The following is a 19,747-nucleotide window of genomic DNA, read 5'->3' as shown; positions in this document are numbered from 1 at the left end:
TCATGTGATGACATCATAATGAGGTCACAAGTTTTGATGACCTGTGACGTCATCTTGGGCGTAACAAAAGGGGGCGTCAAGGTGGGTCCCCTTCGCCCCCGGAAGTTTTTCCATTTTGCTGCGTGTATATATCACACACGTACAAAAGCACGTGCGAACAATACTATGAACAACAAAACTTTGCGGGACTTGAAATGTTCGATAAATCTAAATTCTCGCATTGTCTGAGAATGTAATTTAGAAAGAAATGTACCATCCTGCACAAGCGCCGATGCGCGTCGGCATTCATACACGCATGTGCGGTCGAATATTGAAGCGTTATCGCTGGCAGCCTAGTAAATTCCAGAAAAATCGGCACCGTTCACGTAGTGCGCGTAATCGCATCGGAAGGTTCTAAGATAATCTCAGTGCTTCTTAGTAAATTGGTGGGGTTTGTGCAAGGCCGCACACTCGCATGTAATAAGGCGATAACAAAACTTGAGAAAGAAGTGGTGTAGTATTTCGCATTTCTGGACAGCTGCTATAAAATATTGAAGACCGATCCGAACGGGACAGTTCTTGGATTCGACATCTGAAATTTGCTAACATTCGCACACCCACAAAAGATACTGGATAATACGTTGCAAATCCGTACGGAGATACTGTGAGTGAAATGGGTAAGTAATTGATTGATTTGTGGGGTTTAACGTCTCAAAACCACCATATGATTATGAAAGACGCCGTAGTGGAGGGCTCCGGAAATTTCGACCACCTGGTGTTCTTTAACGTGCGCCCAAATCTCAGCACACGGGCCTACAACATTTCGCCTCCATCGGAAATGCAGCCGCCGCAGCCGGGAATCGAACCCGCGACCTGCGGGTCAGCAGCCGAGTACCTTAGCCACTAGACCACCGCGGCGGGGCAAATGGGTAAGTAAGAACGTGACAGACTGATTGACAGTAGAAGCCCTACGAAGGAAATGTCATATAGGGTTAGGGACATCTATTTACTTTCTTTCTAACTCCCACGCTTCGTGTACTGATACTGAAGAAAAGGGTCACACAGATCAAATTAGGTGTTAACTAGTAAAAGAGTGAGAGAGATAGAGATAGCCAACAGTGCGGACCGCTGATGTCGGGACTTTCTCAACGTGCGTGAAGTAGTGTAAATCTGGTCGGACGATGGCAAAGCGAGACAGTCCACAACCGTCGTGGCAGCATTTCGCGAAGGCTGACGCTCAATTGAATGCCAAGGCGAGCGACAAACAAAAAACATTTCGAGTGATGAAGCTAAGAAAAGAGGAGACGCAGAACGAAATAAGAAAGAAACAAAATTGAATCAGCGGCTCGTTCTTCGCTCGAGCGTACGTAGACACACTTTCAGGCGCGCTGAAATCGCTGCAGCTGCTCACGTCTTATGGAGTGTATAGTGTAGCAGCTACAGCGCGACACTCTGTCGACGTGTTTGTGAACCAAAGTGGACGCTCTTTCGTTCTTGTTGGTTTTGTTTCTTAAATGTCAAAGGAGAAAGAGGGGAAGCGAAAATGTTGCGAGAAAACAGAACCTGCCTAGGTCAACGTGAGAGATGGCGAGTCAAGAGTGAGATTGAGGAAGCGAGTTTGCTTCTTCAGTGGCAAAAGAAATAAAAAATAAAAAAAAATCATAAAAAGGGGAAGGAAGGGGACGCCAGCGGGAAACGCAATTCCCGAAAGTGACCAGAGATAGCCGGTGAACGGGAAGCGGAAGTGACGTGACACCGGAACTTCTTTTTCCACTCGCTCGGTACACACATACTGCCAACCTCTTTCCCTCCCATCTGCCCCCCTTTTGGAGCTGAGGCCTAGAACGCCCTCTTCTTGCTTCCATAGACAATCACTCGCCCAGAGTGTGTTGAAAGTCTGCCAAAAACGTAGTGCACGTTTAGCAGAGTGGAGTGCGTCACCGGTATCCTATTCGATGTCGCCGTGCCGGGCGCTTTCTCGTTTTTTTTTTCTCTCTTGAGACGCGTCAATGCTTCGTGAATCAGATAAGGGTCCCGAGAGATCCGGGGTTGCGTTCCATTGCGATTCGACCGTTAGACACGTCATGTGTAAGGTGTACGTAACTCCGCCCCCTCCTTAACTCCGTGCAGTGCTGCGAGGCCCGACTCTTTTGAAAGTGTGGCGGTTTTTCGGGCGAGTTAATTCGTGTGCATCTTGCAGAAAGAAAAAAAAAGAAGAGAAAATATAAATGAAAAGAGGTGAGCACTGAGATTATGTCAAGGTACGATGAAATTGACTTCTAGCTGATTCTTTTATGACAGGAAGCAATGCCCATGCATAAATAAGCAGATAGTTATCCTAGCTGCGAGTTATCGATCAGTGTGCTAGCATTATGAGTAATTCAATTATTTAACTAACATATCCTCCTTTACTTCCCATTAACTCTCTCTGTCTAACCTACTGCCTATTACTCAGCCACCGTTGGCGAGCGAAAACCTGCATTCACCAGCATTAGGTGGACACCAGGTCACGTGAGCAGTCAATAAAAAACACCACCCTGTGCCTTATATTTCTTCTTAATTTTGATCACTCGAGGTTCTTTACCGTGCACTGAAATACATACACGGGTGCACGTGCGTGTGCATTTTGCCACCTTCAGAATGCGGCATGCAATGGCCAGAAACGAAACCTGCTTGCACAGATAACTTAGCCGCTTAGCAACGCCGCAACGCGTCGACCGAATACCAGAAATACACCAATAGGAAACCCCTTTCTTTCAGTTTCGATTCGCTGACGCAATTCCTAGCATTCATTGAGCTGCACAGGAATTTTGTGGTGCTCTCCGGTGCTTTTTTTTTCTTCTTCTACTTGCGTGCACATTTGTTGGTTCCTGTGCACACGGCCTCCACTGGTCAAAGCGGTGCCTGCCACCAAACGGGTCACACTCTCAACGCCTATTCGTACTGCTCAGGAAAAAAAAAAAGGAAAACATTCCGCATAAGAAAACCATGTGCCTCCGCTATCGGGCTCCCTTGTTTCCGCGTCAGAATTAGTCACGTCAGTCGGCTGGCAGTGCGCGAACACGCTGCAGCATGGTGTCACGAATCAAATAAGAGTCGCCACTCGGCCCACCATTGAATGTGCGTGCGTATAATAAAAGTGGTACGTGACTAATGGGACAGCCATAGAGACGCGAGAGATAGGGGGTTACTCTGTAACGAGCTGGCAACGCTGTTGGAGTTCGCGCGCTACCCGATCTGGGTCATGCGAAGAGTATATAAGCCCGGGCGTTCTGCGTATCGGACGAAACTTTGCGCACGCAAATATTCATGCCGTTGTTATCTTTACGAAGGCACAGTTGAGCTCAATTTGAAGGTCATCGCTCAAGCATCGACGTGTCACTAAAACAGCGCCGCCTGCCAGAATACTTTTTTTCGTGTAGAGGGTAGTATCACACAAGCTTCTCTCGCTCCTTTTGATGTTCCTTAAGCCGAGATCACTCCAGTTTCAAGAAGCTGTTTATAAGAATCAGTACCAAGTACCTGCTCAATTAACACATTTTCTCCAGTAGTTTAGTAATTACCCACAGAAATAAGGATTTAGGAAGAATGCGCTCGGTAGTGGAGGGCTCAAAGTAAAAAGAAGGGCGTAGACTTTATCAAAGAGGCGATTGTTCTAGCCAACGAGGGAGAGAGGAATACGGTATCTTGATTTTCGGTGTTGCTAAATATGCCGCAAACTATGTGAGGAGACGAAGAATCTCATTAAGAGATGACAAACCAGAAAAGCCTTCATATCGCGCACCACTCTCCAGTTACGTACGCCTGCAGACACGACTAACCACATATACCATGCTGTGTAGCGTTCTGATGCTAAGCTTGTGCCGATGTTCTGAATATATCGATGTGTAAGAAGAAAAAAAAAGCATGGCTTTTGTCTTCCGTTCTTCTTTGGCAAATGCATAAGGGAACGCGCGACTTTTTTTCAGCACAGAAACCTGCAAGGCGAGCATCTGCAAACGGGCTTTGAGTCATAGCGAGACCCACCGTGGGACGGTGTCGCTAAAGCGAGAAAGTCGCTCAGGTAGAAAGAAAAGGCCGGGGAGTGTTCCCTCACCCCGATGCCTTCGCATCAGCGGCGCAGATATTGGATGAGGAATACGATCTCCCCAATCCTCCCTTGACAAAGAACCCCGCCGGCCTTCCCCGAGCTAACCAAGCGTCTGAGGGACTTCGTAGCATTGTACTTTGCCTCGGCAAAAGCGTGCAACGCGGCAGAACTTCCAAAGCCATTCTTTCGGCGTGGTAAAACGGCGCAGGGTTGCCAAGGCTACAGCGACTATGTTGGGCCGAAACGAGAAGCCGACATGCGGTGTCTTTCCATGGTGCGTGGAGGTCACTTCTCCACGGGGGAAGGAGATTATCTCTTTCCGGAGGTCGAAGAAGGTGCAGCAACTATCGTGTCTTAAGTGTGGCTCCTTGGCTATGATATCGTGCCGAGGAACACGAGATACAGAGTTTCAACTCACGGCGCCGCGCTTAAACCGAGTTGTAACTTTTAATGCAAGAACGAACGGATGCTCAGACGAAGGGAAACGCTAAAGAAATGCAGGGGATTCAAACCAGCCCGTAGAGCGGTGGCGTCACACCTAACACATCTACTATTTCAGACCCTCCATCGCTTTTAAATGTTAAGAGGAATCAATGCATCTAGCAATCAATTAATCAATCGAGTGATCAATCAATCGAGCTACGTTGTACAAAACAATATAATTTCCACACGTCAAACTTAATCAATACATCACCAAATAATCAACCAGTCAATCAACACAGCTGAGTTGTCAAAAAGGGCTTGAATGGATACCATGACGCGTTGATTTAAAGCTTAACAAAATAAGACGCGGTATTCTGTTTAGATAGAAAGCAATTTTTAGTGAAGCTCCCGGAGGTGTTAGCCTGGTTCATCACCTGGCTCGCTACTCCTAGTGCCGGGTGACGAGTATGACACATGTAACATATGACTATGACACATGTAATCTAATGCACCGGCCGACCACTATGACGTAAGAGTAGCCAATTTACCTGCACTGAACTGAACTCTTATTTAAAAAAAAAAGTTGTACTCGTAGTCGCTCATAATGTCTCGTTCAGATGCATGGACGTTCTTGTTCGCAGCCATGTGAAGCGCTCCTAGCGCCACCGCGCGACGCTTCTCCGATTTCAGTAGAGCCCGTCCGGTCAGCTCGACGCGCTGCACGATTCTGTGAAAGCCGGTGAGCGCGAGCATCGTCCATGTCCTCACGAGAGGAGAGCGGGCCGCATTAGGCTCATCATGCGTTGAGTCGGATCGGAGCCACTAAGCTCTTTACGCGTTCTGGCGACCAGCCAGCTAGCTAACCCGCCAGACCGGACTGCCCTAAACGGATGAAGATGCACGTGCCAGTGGATTTCTCTCTCTCCCAGCGTCTCTCGGCGACGGTGTCCGTCACATCTCGTACGGGAGACGGCGGCGTGTCGCCGCCAGATTCGGGAGTCACCTAATCCCCTAAACCGCTGATGCACTTTTCTGGCTCGAAGACCACCCGCTGCGTGGAACAGCCGTCAGCTTTACAGATAAGTGTGCGCACACGCATACTGGTAGAATAGTCAATTTAATATTTGCCTAATTGAAACAGAGGTGGAGAGGCACCAGCGGAAGGCACGGAAGGGAGGAGAGGTGGCAGTCTCGCCGAATTTCACACTGCCTCTCCACTAGAGTGACCATTTAAGGGACGACAAAAAACATATCTACTCCCTCCCCCCGCTAATTAAAGAAGTCATTCTGCCACCCCTGCATTGAAAGTGAGCGCGATGTTCCTCTAATATTGATAATAGTATATAGTTTATTGTTCACGTAGCTCACAATTAGATTACTTGGCTTGCTAGTTCATTATTACACCGGTTATTTCATTAACCGATTGATTGGCTGACGCAATAATGGACTGAATGACATAGCTCAATGTTCCAAAAGGTTCAAGAGAGACGCAGCGAGAAGCTTCACGATAATTAGCAAACCATCGACGAACGTGCGCAGCAGCCGTGCATGTTATCTGTGCACCTTGCTGACTTCAAGTCACAATCTGTGACTGTCAATGCCACTTTAGGATTAAAACAGTTAATTTATGGCACCTAGCACCTTGCAATCACAAGAAGGTTGCGAAGGGAACGTCACGTGACATCGATGAAAGATAGTACCGAAGCAGTGAGTGAGAGGTATCTTCAGTTTATTTGTTCATTGAAATGACAATGTATATGCCAACAAATCGAAACACACGACTTTGCAATGGTCATAACGGAAGCTACCCCAAAGAGAGGTGCATGGGAATACTAACGGCTAAAAATACCTTCTTGCACTTGATGGTAATATTTTGTGCATATTCTGGAGCAACAGAGGCCAAGACAGATAAAGACATTTATCTCTATGACACATACGAGTTGTCAAAATACGTTAACAGAAAACCTATTAGTCCTCGGGTGCTAATAGTCTCCATGTTCTTTTTTTTTTTGTGCCCATAGTAACGTAGTGCCCTACGACATCATTTGAAATGTTCCGAAACAAGCTAAAACGCATTTTTGGGGCTCGTAGGTGTCAGAAACCTTATGATCATCCCGAAGCCAAAAATCTTTAACGCGAGTGATACCAAATTGGGGAACCATTTTCACCGAGCAACGCGAGAAACCGACAGATACGGATCCCGAACAGCACACTTTTACTTTAGTGCCTAGAGTATCTAGGCACTATACTTTTACTGAATTCACGCTTCGGAAACAAGTGCGGATAAAGTCCCTGAAAAAAGACTTTCAGTGCGCCGCGAGAGGCACGCACCAAACGCCCCGTTTTGAACGCCACAAACACCAAGGTTTGCCATTACAGACTAATGCACTGAAAATTATCGTGAAGCAAAAAAGAAATTCACTATGAAATACATATAAAAAAACTCGCGCAGGTTTCGCCCGCACTTTAAGCAACAAGCCGGAGCCGGAAATGCGACATGCCTCTGACGTTTTTTCAAACATCGTCCATCCAATCGCACGCAGCCACATGAACAGCATGATCGCAGTCAACGCGTAAAGGCGTTGCACACAGCTCGCGACGCACTCTTTCTATCGCTGGAACACCGAGGTGTTGCACACGCGCCAGATTATCCCGCCGCCTGCGTCTCTTGATAGGCACCGCAACGAAGGCCCGAGCTTCTGTAACACCGCCGCCGCCACCACCGCCGCCCCAGCTTCAAGCATGTCCAAACCAAAGGTTTACTTCGACATGACAGCCGACGGCGCCAAGCTCGGGCGCATTGTGATGGAGCTGCGCGCGGACGTGGTTCCTAAGACAGCCGAGAACTTCAGGGCTTTGTGCACTGGAGAGAAGGGCTTCGGCTACAAAGGCTCCGTCTTCCATCGGGTCATACCGGACTTCATGTGCCAGGGGGGCGACTTCACCCGTGGCGATGGCACTGGAGGAAAGTCCATCTATGGCACCAAGTTCGATGACGAGAACTTCCAACTGAAGCACACTGGACCCGGGATCCTGTCCATGGCGAACTCCGGCAAGAACACCAACGGCTCGCAGTTCTTCCTAACCACGGCGAAGACCAGCTGGTTAGACGGCAAGCACGTCGTCTTCGGCAGCGTCGTCGAGGGCATGGACGTCGTGAAGACGATCGAGTCCTACGGTTCCAAGAGCGGCAAGACTTCGAAGAAGGTTGTCATCGCCGACAGCGGAGAGCTGAAGTGAGTCCGATTACTGCAGCACAAATGACCATTCCTGCTTTTTTTTCTTTGTTGTGCCTTTTTGAGTTCTAAGCCACATCGTTTCTCGCTAAGGGGTGACTGGGAAGAGTCTACTTCAGAAGACTATTCTCCCACGTCCAGCGTCGAAGATTGAGGAACTCTGGACACTTTCATTCATGTGGCACTAGGACATTTGTTGCCAACATCTTTTTTTTTTTCTGGAGCCAGAACAGTTCGCCACGCCCATAGTTTTCTATTCAATTGCTTTTGTACCATTGTTGTTTTTGTTGCTTATACCTTTTTCCCGTTCTTTCGTTTCCAAGGAAGAATAAACTAGCATGTTTCATCCTAATGTGTCAAGGCTCTTTACTCCAAAAGTAAATATGTGCGAAACGTAAAAGCTGATACAAAGGTGTGTGATGAGATATCCGAAGTGCGTCTGTATGTGTACTTTTTCGTTCACGGTCATGTCTGTCAGCTCCGTCGATGGAAATAGATTTGCTAACTTATTCAATTTCTCGCTGCTGTACTGGCGAACAACCTTCGTTGGCAATATAGTGGTCTACTGCTATACCACCAATGCATGTAGTCCCACGGATGCACCTGTTTTCGTCGCCCTGAATAAGAACGCACCATTTTGCATGCGTCTCTGGAGCACGACGCAGCGCGTACCAGTGAAATATTTGTTCATATACCGTCTTCATTTCGTGGTTTCGAACGCAAGAGAGCGTTGCGCCTAATGTGTATCTAAAACGCTAAACGGCGTCTGGGTCTGTATGCAACGCTGGTGCCTTAACAGCCGTGCCAAAGGCTAACTACTGCGCGTAGAAATGGCTGCCTGCAGGGATGGTCTGTCCCCACAACGTTCACTTAATAGCTTTCGTGATTTTGTGTCGACTACGCTGGCAGGGACGAGAATTGAGCTGCATTGAACCGAACACGCCCACACTGATGCCGCGTGTCCATGGCATTCTTAGCGCGTGCGTTTATCTCGCTGGAACTAGTGGCGCGATAAGAAACGCGGAAATGGACGTGGCCCGACACGAGCGCGCTAAACCGAAAAATGCAGAGTGCCCATTTTTGAATCATTTCGAAGGTTTTGCTTAGATGAAATGGACGTAAATTAGCTCAAAGGTTGGCAGAACTAGAGGATGTATCTGAATTTTAAATGATTAATTGTAGGAGGGTTTTAAAAGAAGAGAAGGTAGAACACTGCATTTTGAAGTAGAATACGATGAGAGGCTCGTGATTCAAAGTGCGCTGCAGGAACAACACGACGGACGCCAACGCAACGTTCTAAGAAACGCTCAGAAACTCGATCCTAACTTTTCCAAAAATAAAGTATTCTGGGGCTTCATGATAACGTTGCACATATTAGAACCAACGTTTTATTGGCGCGAATGTGAAAGTTTCTCAATTTTGGCGTTCTTCGAAATTGCTGGCCAATATTTTTTACACTTCGCGCACGAAATCTTTTCGAACTAAATATGCAACCATTACGTGGCCTTAGTGAAGTAGGTGCTGTAAAATGTGTGCCTTTTGTAGTGGGTGACCGGCTTTGAACCATAATGTCATGATACATTTTCTGACGTCCGATGGCAATGCACACTTGTGCCACGCGTGACTGCAGCAATATTTCATGCTGTATTGTGAAGCATGTATACAGGACGCTTTTGTTTGTAAAGCATGAAAGCTACTTTCTCTAAATTTCCAAGCATAGGAAGTTATTTTCCCTTTATTCACAAGCAGACGCGTGACAGTGGGGTAGAAGGTTTGGTGCCGCTCAAATGACCCTGAATTCGTTCCCCACTCGGACCCAGCATTTGTATTATTTATAATTTATTTGCATCTTCCTCTATTTTTCGATCACACACAAGATGAGAGTCTTCCGTTCACAACCACCGACGCCGGAATTTCTGCGAAACGAGCTATTTAACACTATCGCGTTAATAAATCACCCTTCCAGCACTCCATACAGATGGTTAACCGGCGAAACTTCGGGTCCTGGTGTTCATCATTGGGTTAATTCCAATGGTTAATTAAATACTTACCTCAATTATCGGTAATTTCTGTCCACAAATAATAATTGATGTTTCCAGCACATGCCTTCCTGTTCTAATGTTTCGGTAAACAAGCCGTAAAATCTTCCGTTTACCCAATTTTTATGGCACATAAGCACCACGAGTTTTCGCTCACGAAGGACGGGCGAATAATGGTTTCGTCCAGCAATATGTAGCTTCGCTATCGTACATATTTATGCTGCCTTCTACCATCTGCTTCATGGCCGATTGATGCTTGCTTGTGCCTATATGTTTGGCTCGTACCCACTAGGGGAACTGGTCATTAAACCGGTGGATAATATATTGGGACAAAAGAATTCCAAAATTTGATTAAGGAAATATAATAAAACAAATATCTAGTAGGCAATTTTAAACTTGACAGTCCTAAAGTCCCGTACGATTAAAGTAGATACAGAACTGTAATAGAAATTCATGCTACTGTGAGCTGAGTTTCCTACAATTGCGGTCACGTGCCTTTTATAACATTACTATCATCATCGTCACCAGATTGAACCGTTTGAGCTTGAACTCTCGAAACGCGTCGGTTGATCCGAGTGCAGGCCCGTCCCTTGGAAGGAGCGAGTAACAAAGTTCGATCTTTCGACTCGAAGACACCGTCACCACTGCTGCAGAAATTAAACCGCAACAGGCATGGCCAAGCCCAAGCCAAGGGTCTTCTTCGACATGACAGCCGACGGCGTCAAACTCGGCCGCATCGTGATGGAGTTGCGCTCGGACGTGGTCCCTCGTACGACCGAGAACTTCAGGGCCCTGTGCACCGGAGAGAAGGGCTTCGGCTACAAGAACTCCGTCTTCCATCGGGTCATACCAGGCTTCATGTGCCAGGGGGGCGACTTCACCGACGGAGACGGCACGGGGGGCAAGTCCATCTACGGCGAGACGTTTGAGGACGAGAATTTCGACCTGAAGCACACCGGACCCGGGACCCTGTCCATGGCGAACTGCGGCGAGGACACTAACGGATCGCAGTTCTTCCTGACCACGGCCAAGACCAGCTGGTTAGACGGCAAGCACGTCGTCTTCGGCAGCGTCGTCGAGGGCATGGACGTGGTGGAGAAAATCGAGTCCTACGGTTCCAAGAGCGGCAAGACCTCGAAGAAGATCGTCATCGCCGACTGCGGAGAGCTGAAGTGAGTCTGTTGCTCTAGCCGGTAGGGTGCTTCGATGGCAGATGCCAGCGTTGCCTTGCAACGGGTGGTGACATCCATTCTCTGCGTCGCCGCCACATTTGGTCAAAAGCAGTAGAGCCATCGCCCTGTGTGATGTTGCCTCTAATTGGGCCCAATATTGCACGCTGCCACCACCTTGGACGAAGGGAAGCTGCCATCTAGGGATCCTAGCCGCCAGGCATACGCCTCTCATTTAATAGCGGAGTAAGGCAGAACTAATCTTCTGGTGATCCGTCGTTCAAACTCTCGGTCTTCGCTATAAAAGAGATGCCCGAGGAGAGGAAAGCATGTGTATGGGAAAGCCTTGTGTAGGATGAGTTGAGCCTGGTATACAAAGAGTAGCGGCGGAGAAGAGGTGAAGCTGGTCAGAGAGGTGAAGGAAAAAGATGAGCTCAGGGCGGGAGCGAAGAAAGTGGAGATGATTATCAGCTGATAACTATTGTGGGAAGGCCAAGGGCAGGCAAGAAGAAATATTACTGCCTCCATGACCGGGGTTATCACATTCATTCTTGAATGTTTAAAACAAACAATGCAGCCCAAAGTGATAAATGTATACATTCTATGGTTTCCGGTCCCAGACTCCAAACCCGACATCCCCCCCCCCCCTACCCCCACGGGAGTGGTCAACACTTATGTAGTTGCTCACAACGTTAGCATTAGGACTAACCTTCCAAGCTTACCGATGTCGATCCCTAGTCAGTGTCTCCTGATGTGTGTGAGTGGGAGGACCACATGAATACATTCACTTGCATTACTAAACATTAAAAACTGCAGATGGACGTTTACTCACCGTCTCACCTTAAGCTCAATTGGTCACAGTTTGTCCATTGGCGACAGTTACAAACCAGTTATTATAGAAATGCAGCCATATCACAAGTTATAACTCCACACCACCATACTATACCACACTTTATAAAGTATGCACACGACCTATCAATTCAACGATTATCGGGTACGAGCTGCCTTCCTCCGGGAATACCAGTAAATAATGCCCAGTAATGAGGACGCAGCCTCCTCGAAAACATCGGTGCTGCTCAGCTTAGCCCTGAGCGATCAGCTCTAGGCAATCCAGAGGGCCGAGGAAGCCGCTAGGAGGCAAGACCTTCTATTTGACCCTTAGGCAAGAGCTCAGTCCACAAACACGCCGGATACGAAATGAAGTTTCTTCTACATATCTGTCCCCTCATATTCGTTCTGGAATGTTCGGCACTGGCCAAGCTAAAAATGTTGTTAAAGAGACCCGGCGTACGAATAGGGACACGAGAGAGGAGAGGGAGTTTAAAACAGACGCCATTACTTCAGCTGTTTACTGAGTCATCGTGACTTTAAGTCAGTTTAATAATTTGTTTTTCTTTGTTGGGTCTTGTTGCAAGCAGACGTTGTTCAGTTTCAAGACAAATTTCTTTTTTCTCTAGGAGTCAAGGTAGCAAAGATCCGAAAGAAGACCCAAAATCTTCAGATGCAGGACCAGCGCCCAAGGCTAAGAAGTAACTCTGCGCACTTGCCTTCAAGTGGGGCCAATAATATTTTACTCAGGTGTTGTTGTATTTTTCTCAAGTGCGAGAGTTATGGCTTGTTCTACAGCTTTCTCCGTTAACTTTCATTCGCTTTTTTTTCTAGAAAGAAAAATAAAGAAGCTACTACCGTCTCAGCGTGTCGAAACGTGATGCCTGTAATGTCTTCTAATTTTTATAATGTTAGTCATGTATCATTACTGTAGGCTTACTATTCTGTCACAACTCAAGTTGCTTACTAAAGGCCTGCTATCGCTGTCATACGTTGTGTAATTGGCCGCCACAGTACTACCTAATTACTACGTACTGGTCGATGTAATCTGTTCTCGTAACAACAACGTTGTGTTGAATAACAATCCAATGAGTGAACTTCTGGTGTACACTACACATAAAGAACAACCGTGGAGGGCCGATTGTGCTTTAACGTCATCAACTTTCCTCGCGCAAAAACAACTTTCCTCGCGCAAAAAACACTTGCACGCAATATCATGTGGATCTTCTTTCCGAAAGAAATGAGTCACATACGAATTCAAGCTTAAGTAAGTTGAAAAGGATCTATTAAGAAAGTATTAGCAGCGCGTAGACGGTGAGTTAAAAAAACGCATTTGTAGAGGCAAGGAGTGTTAAACTGTAATCATAAATCGCTAACAATTCACCGCTTCTCGCCTCTACCTTTACTGTCCCTTTTTCTTGCTGCTTATTTTGTCTGTCTCCCTTTTACATTATCTCAACACCCTAGCTCTTCGAGGGAGCCTCGCGTCGAATCGACCAGAAGTGTGAGACCAAAGCGTAAGAGGCACCGGAGGCAGCGTATATAAACGTGCTAAACTAAACAATATCTCGCTAACCCTTCCTAGCTACGGTTTGCCCATCAAATCGCTGTGCGTCCCCATTCGGGTGAGAGTTCACTTTCTCGAAGCGGTCACGTCCGTGCACTAAACACCAGGTGCAAAACGATCCAAGGCCGAATACGTTAAACACGTCTGCAATAACCATCGCAAGCGTGACTCTCTCTTATTTATCAGGAAGCACGCGCGTCCGAAGTAAGAAGTATGTATAAAGCACAAATAATGAAGTGCAGTCGTCCGAGAGGGACGTGCGTAGATACGGAAGTGATAAGGCGCGACAAAAGAACCACGCTTGCCCCGCAACGAAAGAAACTACGATCGCGCCGTTTTTGTTTGTTTTTATTATAGCGTGGCCAGCGTGTTGGTCGGCCGCTGTTAGCGACGTCGTCGATGTATAGGCGACGTGACCATCACCGCCACCACCAAGGAGGCGTGACCACCACGGAGTCCATGTTGTCGTCCCCGGAGCTTTTTATACGATGCCTAGCGCAAACACAGGAATAGTGGAAGGGATTCCCGTGCATAATTAAATAGAATGGGGGGGGGGGAGGAGCGGAGGCCAGCTGGCCGTTTGTCCACTGCTATACGTGTCAGGTCAACGCGGACCACGAAATAAGAAAGACATTTCTGTTCGCTTCATTCCTTTTTGTTTTCTCTTTAACCTGATCAAGAAGGGCCAGACGCGGTCCAACGCCAAAGTGCGTCGCGTCACGTCAGTCGTAAATACGAAGGCTTCGGCGGTGACGGCATGTCGACGACCCGTACGCCTATACGCGTTTCGACACGTTGATACTGCGTTGATACCAATCGCAAAACTCGGGTGGCCATAAAGAACATGTGAGCGGTTGGTTGGCACGTACGACGTGGTCTGCACTTGCCAAGGGTGGTGGCTTTTTTTGCAAGGCTGCAGGCCGATGGTTTAAAAAAAAAGTGCGCCAACACCTGCACTGCTTGGGGTTCGTTGTAAAGAAACATCTCGCAACTGCGCCACGGCTCACCCATGCATGCATTCTAACCAAGATATACCGAAATAGACAAGAACTACCAAGACCTATTTGTATATAGGCAGTTAGGGTATAATAAATTTATACATTGAAAATAAACTCAATCGAATTTTACGACTCCAAGATATAAACTGAAAATATGATTGTAGGCAAGGTGAGTCGGTCCGTTAAAGAACCCCAGGTGGTCGAAATTTCCGGAGCCCTCCACTACGGCGTCTCTCATAATCATATGGTGGTTTTGGGACGTAAACCCCACATATCAATCAAGGTGACTCGGTGTTGAAATGCGTGTATCGGTGTTAGACATACGCAGCGAGTCGTTATAAATGTGGGTTGGATACATACGCATTTGTTTGCCCCGCCGCGGTGGTCTAGTGGCTAAGGTACTCGGCTGCTGACCCGCAGGTCGCGGGATCAAATCCCGGCTGCGGCGGCTGCATTTCCGATGGAGGCGGAAATGCTGTAGGCGCGTGTGCTCAGATTTGGGTGCACGTTAAAGAACCCCAGGTGGTCGATATTTACGGAGCCCACCACTACGGCGTCTCTGATCACCATATGGTGATTTCGGGACGTTAAACCCCACATATCAATCAATCAATCAATCAATCAATCAATCAATATACGCATTCGACTGCACAGATCAAGTGCTGTTCAAAGCTTCTAAACTTCCGTCACCCGTGTGTGAACTGTTATATAGCAACGGACGAACGCTTCACCGCACTCCTCTCGCATGGGCGAGACAGAGATTCTTACCCGAGACCTCACACGCAGCGTCGTTAAAGACCCGTCTTGATTGCGTGGAATGACGTGAGTCATCGCACACGTTCCTGCGGGTCAAGTATAGGTTCGTGAAACACGGGCAACGCTGCCGACTGTGTACTTATGCGATAGCACTGCACATGCGTTATGACACTGAGCGCACGAGACACAGACAGACGGACGGACGGACAGACGGACAGACGGACACACGGACAGATAGATATTACACCTCTGGCACACGTGGGCGGTGACCTTTTTAGTAAGTGCAAAGAAAGTTGGGATCGGGAAAAAAAAGACTTATGTGGGGCGCAAGCCTGAAAGTTACAGCAGCTGGCAGTGCCACAAGCGATAACCACATTATGAGGCACATATATGGCGTCTAGCGCTCATTCAGAAGCAGAGCCATGAATTTGCGACGTCATCGTGCCTGAATAAGTAACGTGGGATAGAATAAAGAACGCGTGAGTGTATTGAGCAAAGCGCGTGACCACAACTTTTGCGAGAACGCCGCGAACACGGGCCATGAATGTATGGACGCGAACGGCCTCGTCCAAAGTAAGGCGCAAAGAAAAAAAAAAATGTGGATGTCTTGCTCCGAAAGGAGGAGAAAAAAAAATCGCGGAGATGTTAGGGGAAAGATTGCGGCTGGATATTGACGTTGCGCGCTATATAATGCTGCGGGGCCAAAGCACTGATTAGAATTTCATGCCCCGTACCTGGAATGCCTCATCTCCGATATGAACGGAGGAATATTATATTTTACGTCGTCCGCTTCATGCGTGTCGCACTATACGGGTGAAAATATATCGTCCATTACTACTGATCTTTACATGGTATAAAAAAGAAATTAGGATAATAACCGAGTAAGGCCGATGCGCACCTTGCTTGAAAGCTTCAAAGCTAGGCCTTAGAAAAGAGGACAACGACAGTGCAAAACAGGCAACCACAGCTTCCTTAACGTATAGACTGATGGACATGCCTTCGTCAGAAAAAGTATATATATATATATATATATATATATACATATATATATATATATATATATATATATATATATATATATATATATATATATATATATATAAGGGGATATAGGAAGTATCACGCAGGCTCTGATAGTATAGAAAAAGGAGTAATTCACACACAACGAACGTTTCAGCACAGTTTAGTCCGACGTTTCGACCGTGGGACCGGTCTTCGTCTGGGAATACAGGGCATAAAATTCGCGCGCTTATATATGTCTATATTCGAGACCCCCCCAAAAAAACACACATGCTCTTGTGTAACGAACAAGGCTCATCTGTATCAGCACAAAAACGGTTTTCAGTGATCAAAAATATATATCTATACAGCACTGTGTGATGTCACCATTTGTAAGTCATTGGCAGCTGATACGGCTTTGCGGGATACACGTGTGCATCGCGACATTACGGATGTCAAAGCTCTTTTCTTACAATAATGGTTCGCGTGTAAGATATACGCGTTGCCGATGATAAATAATTCTATTATATATATATAAGAATCGCTGTTTCTGTATACATTATCAGCACAGCGCACTCTCTGATAAAGAAGCAGACTAGCGTACACTTGTTATATTGTTGACCAATAAGCTTACGTGGAAGGAAGACACGTCAATGTGCCTGCATCCTCATTGATACCATCTGCTACAGTATTGAACTTGAATATCAGGTATGATTCCCGGAGTTCACGATCATGGTTTGAGCGGAAACCAGATTCAAGAATGGTCGCTTTCATTTGATCGAAAGAGTGGCCCGGCATGCGAACGTGTCGTGATAGCGGTAGATGAGGGAATATATTTACATGGGATTTGTGGTTATTAAAGCGTATTCTGAATGGAGTTTCAGTATGACCAATATATTGTTTCAAACAGGCACTACATTCCAACATGTATACGGCATTATAAGTGTCGCAGTCGAAGCTACCACGAATCTTTAATTTAAAGTCCGAAGACGTGCTCGCGGCGTTTTGCGTGGTTTGCATGTGCGCACACACTTTGCACCGTGGTTTGTTACAAGGTGCACAGCCACTCTCTTTACGGGTACCAATTTTAGATGACGTTAACATGTCGTGAAGGTTTTTTGACCGTCGGTAAACAACACGAGGCGGAACAGAAAAAATTTTTTTGAGATTATCACTTTCGGTTAAGATGTTGTGGTGCCGTTTCAATATAGCAGATACCTTAGGAGCTGATGATGAAAATGTCAGAACAAGGTTAGTTTGAGCAGAGCTATCGTTCCCGTCCTTTCCTTTCAGAATCTCGGTGCGGTTGAGTTGGTCAGCTCGAGTTATGGCATCGTCTATTAGTTTTTCCGGGTATTTTCTTTTTACTAGAGAACTTTTGAGCCTATTACAATTTTCAATGAAATCTGTACGGTCAGAGCACAACCGTTTAAAGCGGTGAGCCTGGCTATAGGGAATTCCTGTTTTGCAATGCCGGGGGTGGCTACTCTGAAAATGCAGGAGTTGATGTCGGTCAGTAGGCTTGCGGAACAGCTTCGTAGCAAGTTGTCCTTCGGAAATGGTGACTGTGACATCGAGAAAATTTACAGAAGTGCGCGAAAATTGGTGCGAGAACTTAATAGACGGATGGAAATTATTAAACTTTTGAATGAAACCAAGCAGACCTGCTTCATCGTGTGTCCAGACAAGAAAAATATCGTCAATGAAGCGCCTATAGTAGAGAGGTTGAAGCATGTTTTTACCTAAAAATTCGCATTCCAGAATGCCCATAAAAATGTTAGCGTAGTTAGGGCCTACTTTCGTACCCATTGAGGTGCCGTTGGCTTGTACATAGTGAATGTTGTTAAACTCAAAATTGTTTAATTCAAGGATAAGTTTCAAAAGAGTACCAAGCGCTTCTTTATCAATAGGTTTATCTAAAGGGGAATTTTCATAGGCCTTTATTACTGCAGAAATACCATCTTTATGCGGTATGTTGGTGTATAGTGATGCTACGTCCAGCGTTACTAACATTGAACCAGATGGAACATGAAGATCTACAATTTCTTGAAGGAAATGGTTGGTGTCTTTGATGAATGACGGAAATGTGGCTGGAATCTTGTTTATGAGGGAGTCAACGTAACGAGATAAATTTTCGGTAACGGTGCCGATTCCGGAAATGATGGGGCGGCCGGGATTATTCTGCTTGTGAATTTTAGGAAGCATATAAAATCTTCCCGCTACGGGACTGAGTGGTACCAAAGAGCGGACTGTCTTTTCATCTAATTTACCATGTTCTAGTAAAGACGTAAGTGCGTCCTTAAGCTTAGATTTAAATTCGCTGGTAGGATCGGAGGGCAAAGCTTTGTAAAAAGTGGCATCTGAAAGTTGCCTCTCGGCCTCGCTTATATAATCAACCGCGTTGAGAATTACAATGGCCCCCCCTTTATCGGCTGGTTTGATGACGATGTCATGGTTTGTCGACAACTGTTCGAGAGCAACCTTCTCTTTTTTGGACAAATTGTGGCGGTAAGGCGCAGTTTTCTTATAGGCAGCGAAAATGTCGCGTTGTACAGCGTTTATGTAAATGTCAAGACATCTGTCGCGATGTGGTGGGGGTGTCCATTGTTTATATGTCGGTAGTGCAGGTCTGGTTTCATTCGGGCTTCGGCGGTCATGATAGTATTCTCTCAGACGCAAATTACGGGAAAAGTTGTGTAGATCCTTCAGAAGTTGAAACTCGTTGAAGCCACCTGAAGCGGGGCAAAAGTTGAGGCCCTTTGACAGAGCACCCATTTGTTCGTTGGAAAGAACTATGTTTGAAAGGTTTACAACGCTGCTATCTATTTGAGAAGACTGGTCTTTCGAATCATTCGAACGTGTTGCGGCGCGTTTGGTCACCTCAAATTTGCGTTCGTGCGTACATAAACCATCACGTAGAAACTTCTTCTGTTTAGTTGTGTTTAACTTGTTCCTCTTACGTTCTTCATAGGCACTTAAACATTCAGACTCATGCACTGCTAGCTTCTTTAACAGGCGAGCTTCTGTATGCTGAAGGTCTTGCGTGCAAGATTTATAATGGTCAATAATTATGGGTATGAGATCTAAGGACGCTTTACTTAACACTTCTTGCCATTTGGTTTTGTTAGAGGCCGAAAGTTCAGAAGTAGCTGGTTTAAATCTTATCTGTAAACCTTTCGGGACCACCGAAGCATTCAAGTAGCTCGTAAGTGAGAATACGTGTAGCTCGGAACGAACCCTTTTCTCAATAATTTTCCTAGCTTCTAAAAACTCTCGCGAAGGAAGACTTGAAACATTGCCTTTAAGCGCAGGCGCCTGCCGTCAGTCGGTGGCACTCCCTCGACCGGCGTTCCGGCGGGTAGGGTAGCGATGACCCGTGGTGGCGGGAGCCTCAGTTCGGTTTTGCCGAGTTGTGTCTTGGCTTGAAGAACCGGAGTTGTGTGTAGCACCCGCAGGGGACGTTTGTTGGCGTCTCCTGGGGGACGTCGGCGTAGATCGTTCTGGGGGTTCGCAAGGTGGGCAGTCACGCCATGATGATGTAGTTCCTAGGAAACGTTTGCAGCAGAGTTCGCGAATGTGGCTGGCGATGATGGCAACACCTTCGAAGCTTAGATGAAGACCATCAGCTGCCAACACACGTGTCAGGGGCAGCCAGTGGAGACC

At 46.7% G+C, this 19,747-nt stretch overlaps 3 protein-coding genes across 3 annotated transcripts in view; 2 read left to right on the top strand and 1 right to left on the bottom strand.

Annotated features, from left to right (window-relative positions):
- Positions 1-19,747, bottom strand: part of LOC119173875 (calcium-activated chloride channel regulator 2) — a 387,319-nt gene that overhangs the window by 176,561 nt on the left and 191,011 nt on the right. The window lies entirely within an intron of this gene.
- On the top strand, positions 7,081-8,080 carry LOC119174592 (peptidyl-prolyl cis-trans isomerase). Its single transcript, XM_037425577.2, has one exon. The coding sequence runs from the start codon at positions 7,235-7,237 to the stop codon at positions 7,730-7,732; it is 498 nt and encodes a 165-aa protein (XP_037281474.2). The 5' UTR covers positions 7,081-7,234; the 3' UTR covers positions 7,733-8,080.
- On the top strand, positions 10,304-12,605 carry LOC119174591 (peptidyl-prolyl cis-trans isomerase). Its single transcript, XM_075895397.1, has 2 exons — positions 10,304-10,939; positions 12,394-12,605. The coding sequence occupies exons 1-2, from the start codon at positions 10,440-10,442 to the stop codon at positions 12,467-12,469; spliced, it is 576 nt and encodes a 191-aa protein (XP_075751512.1). The 5' UTR covers positions 10,304-10,439; the 3' UTR covers positions 12,470-12,605.

Source organism: Rhipicephalus microplus, chromosome 5, assembly GCF_043290135.1.
Source record: "Rhipicephalus microplus isolate Deutch F79 chromosome 5, USDA_Rmic, whole genome shotgun sequence".
Taxonomy (NCBI): Eukaryota; Metazoa; Arthropoda; class Arachnida; order Ixodida; family Ixodidae; genus Rhipicephalus; species Rhipicephalus microplus.
The sequence above is the reverse complement of the archived record's forward strand: the minus strand, read 5'-3'. Positions and strand labels throughout refer to the sequence as shown.

Bases quoted from the DNA above. Each gene is read 5' to 3' on its own strand.
- LOC119174592 (XM_037425577.2), top strand. From the start codon at position 7,235: ATGTCCAAACCAAAGGTTTACTTCGACATGACAGCCGACGGCGCCAAG.
- LOC119174591 (XM_075895397.1), top strand. From the start codon at position 10,440: ATGGCCAAGCCCAAGCCAAGGGTCTTCTTCGACATGACAGCCGACGGC. The intron at 10,940-12,393 runs GTGAGTCTGTTG...TTTTTTCTCTAG, and splicing joins GCCGACTGCGGAGAGCTGAA to GAGTCAAGGTAGCAAAGATC.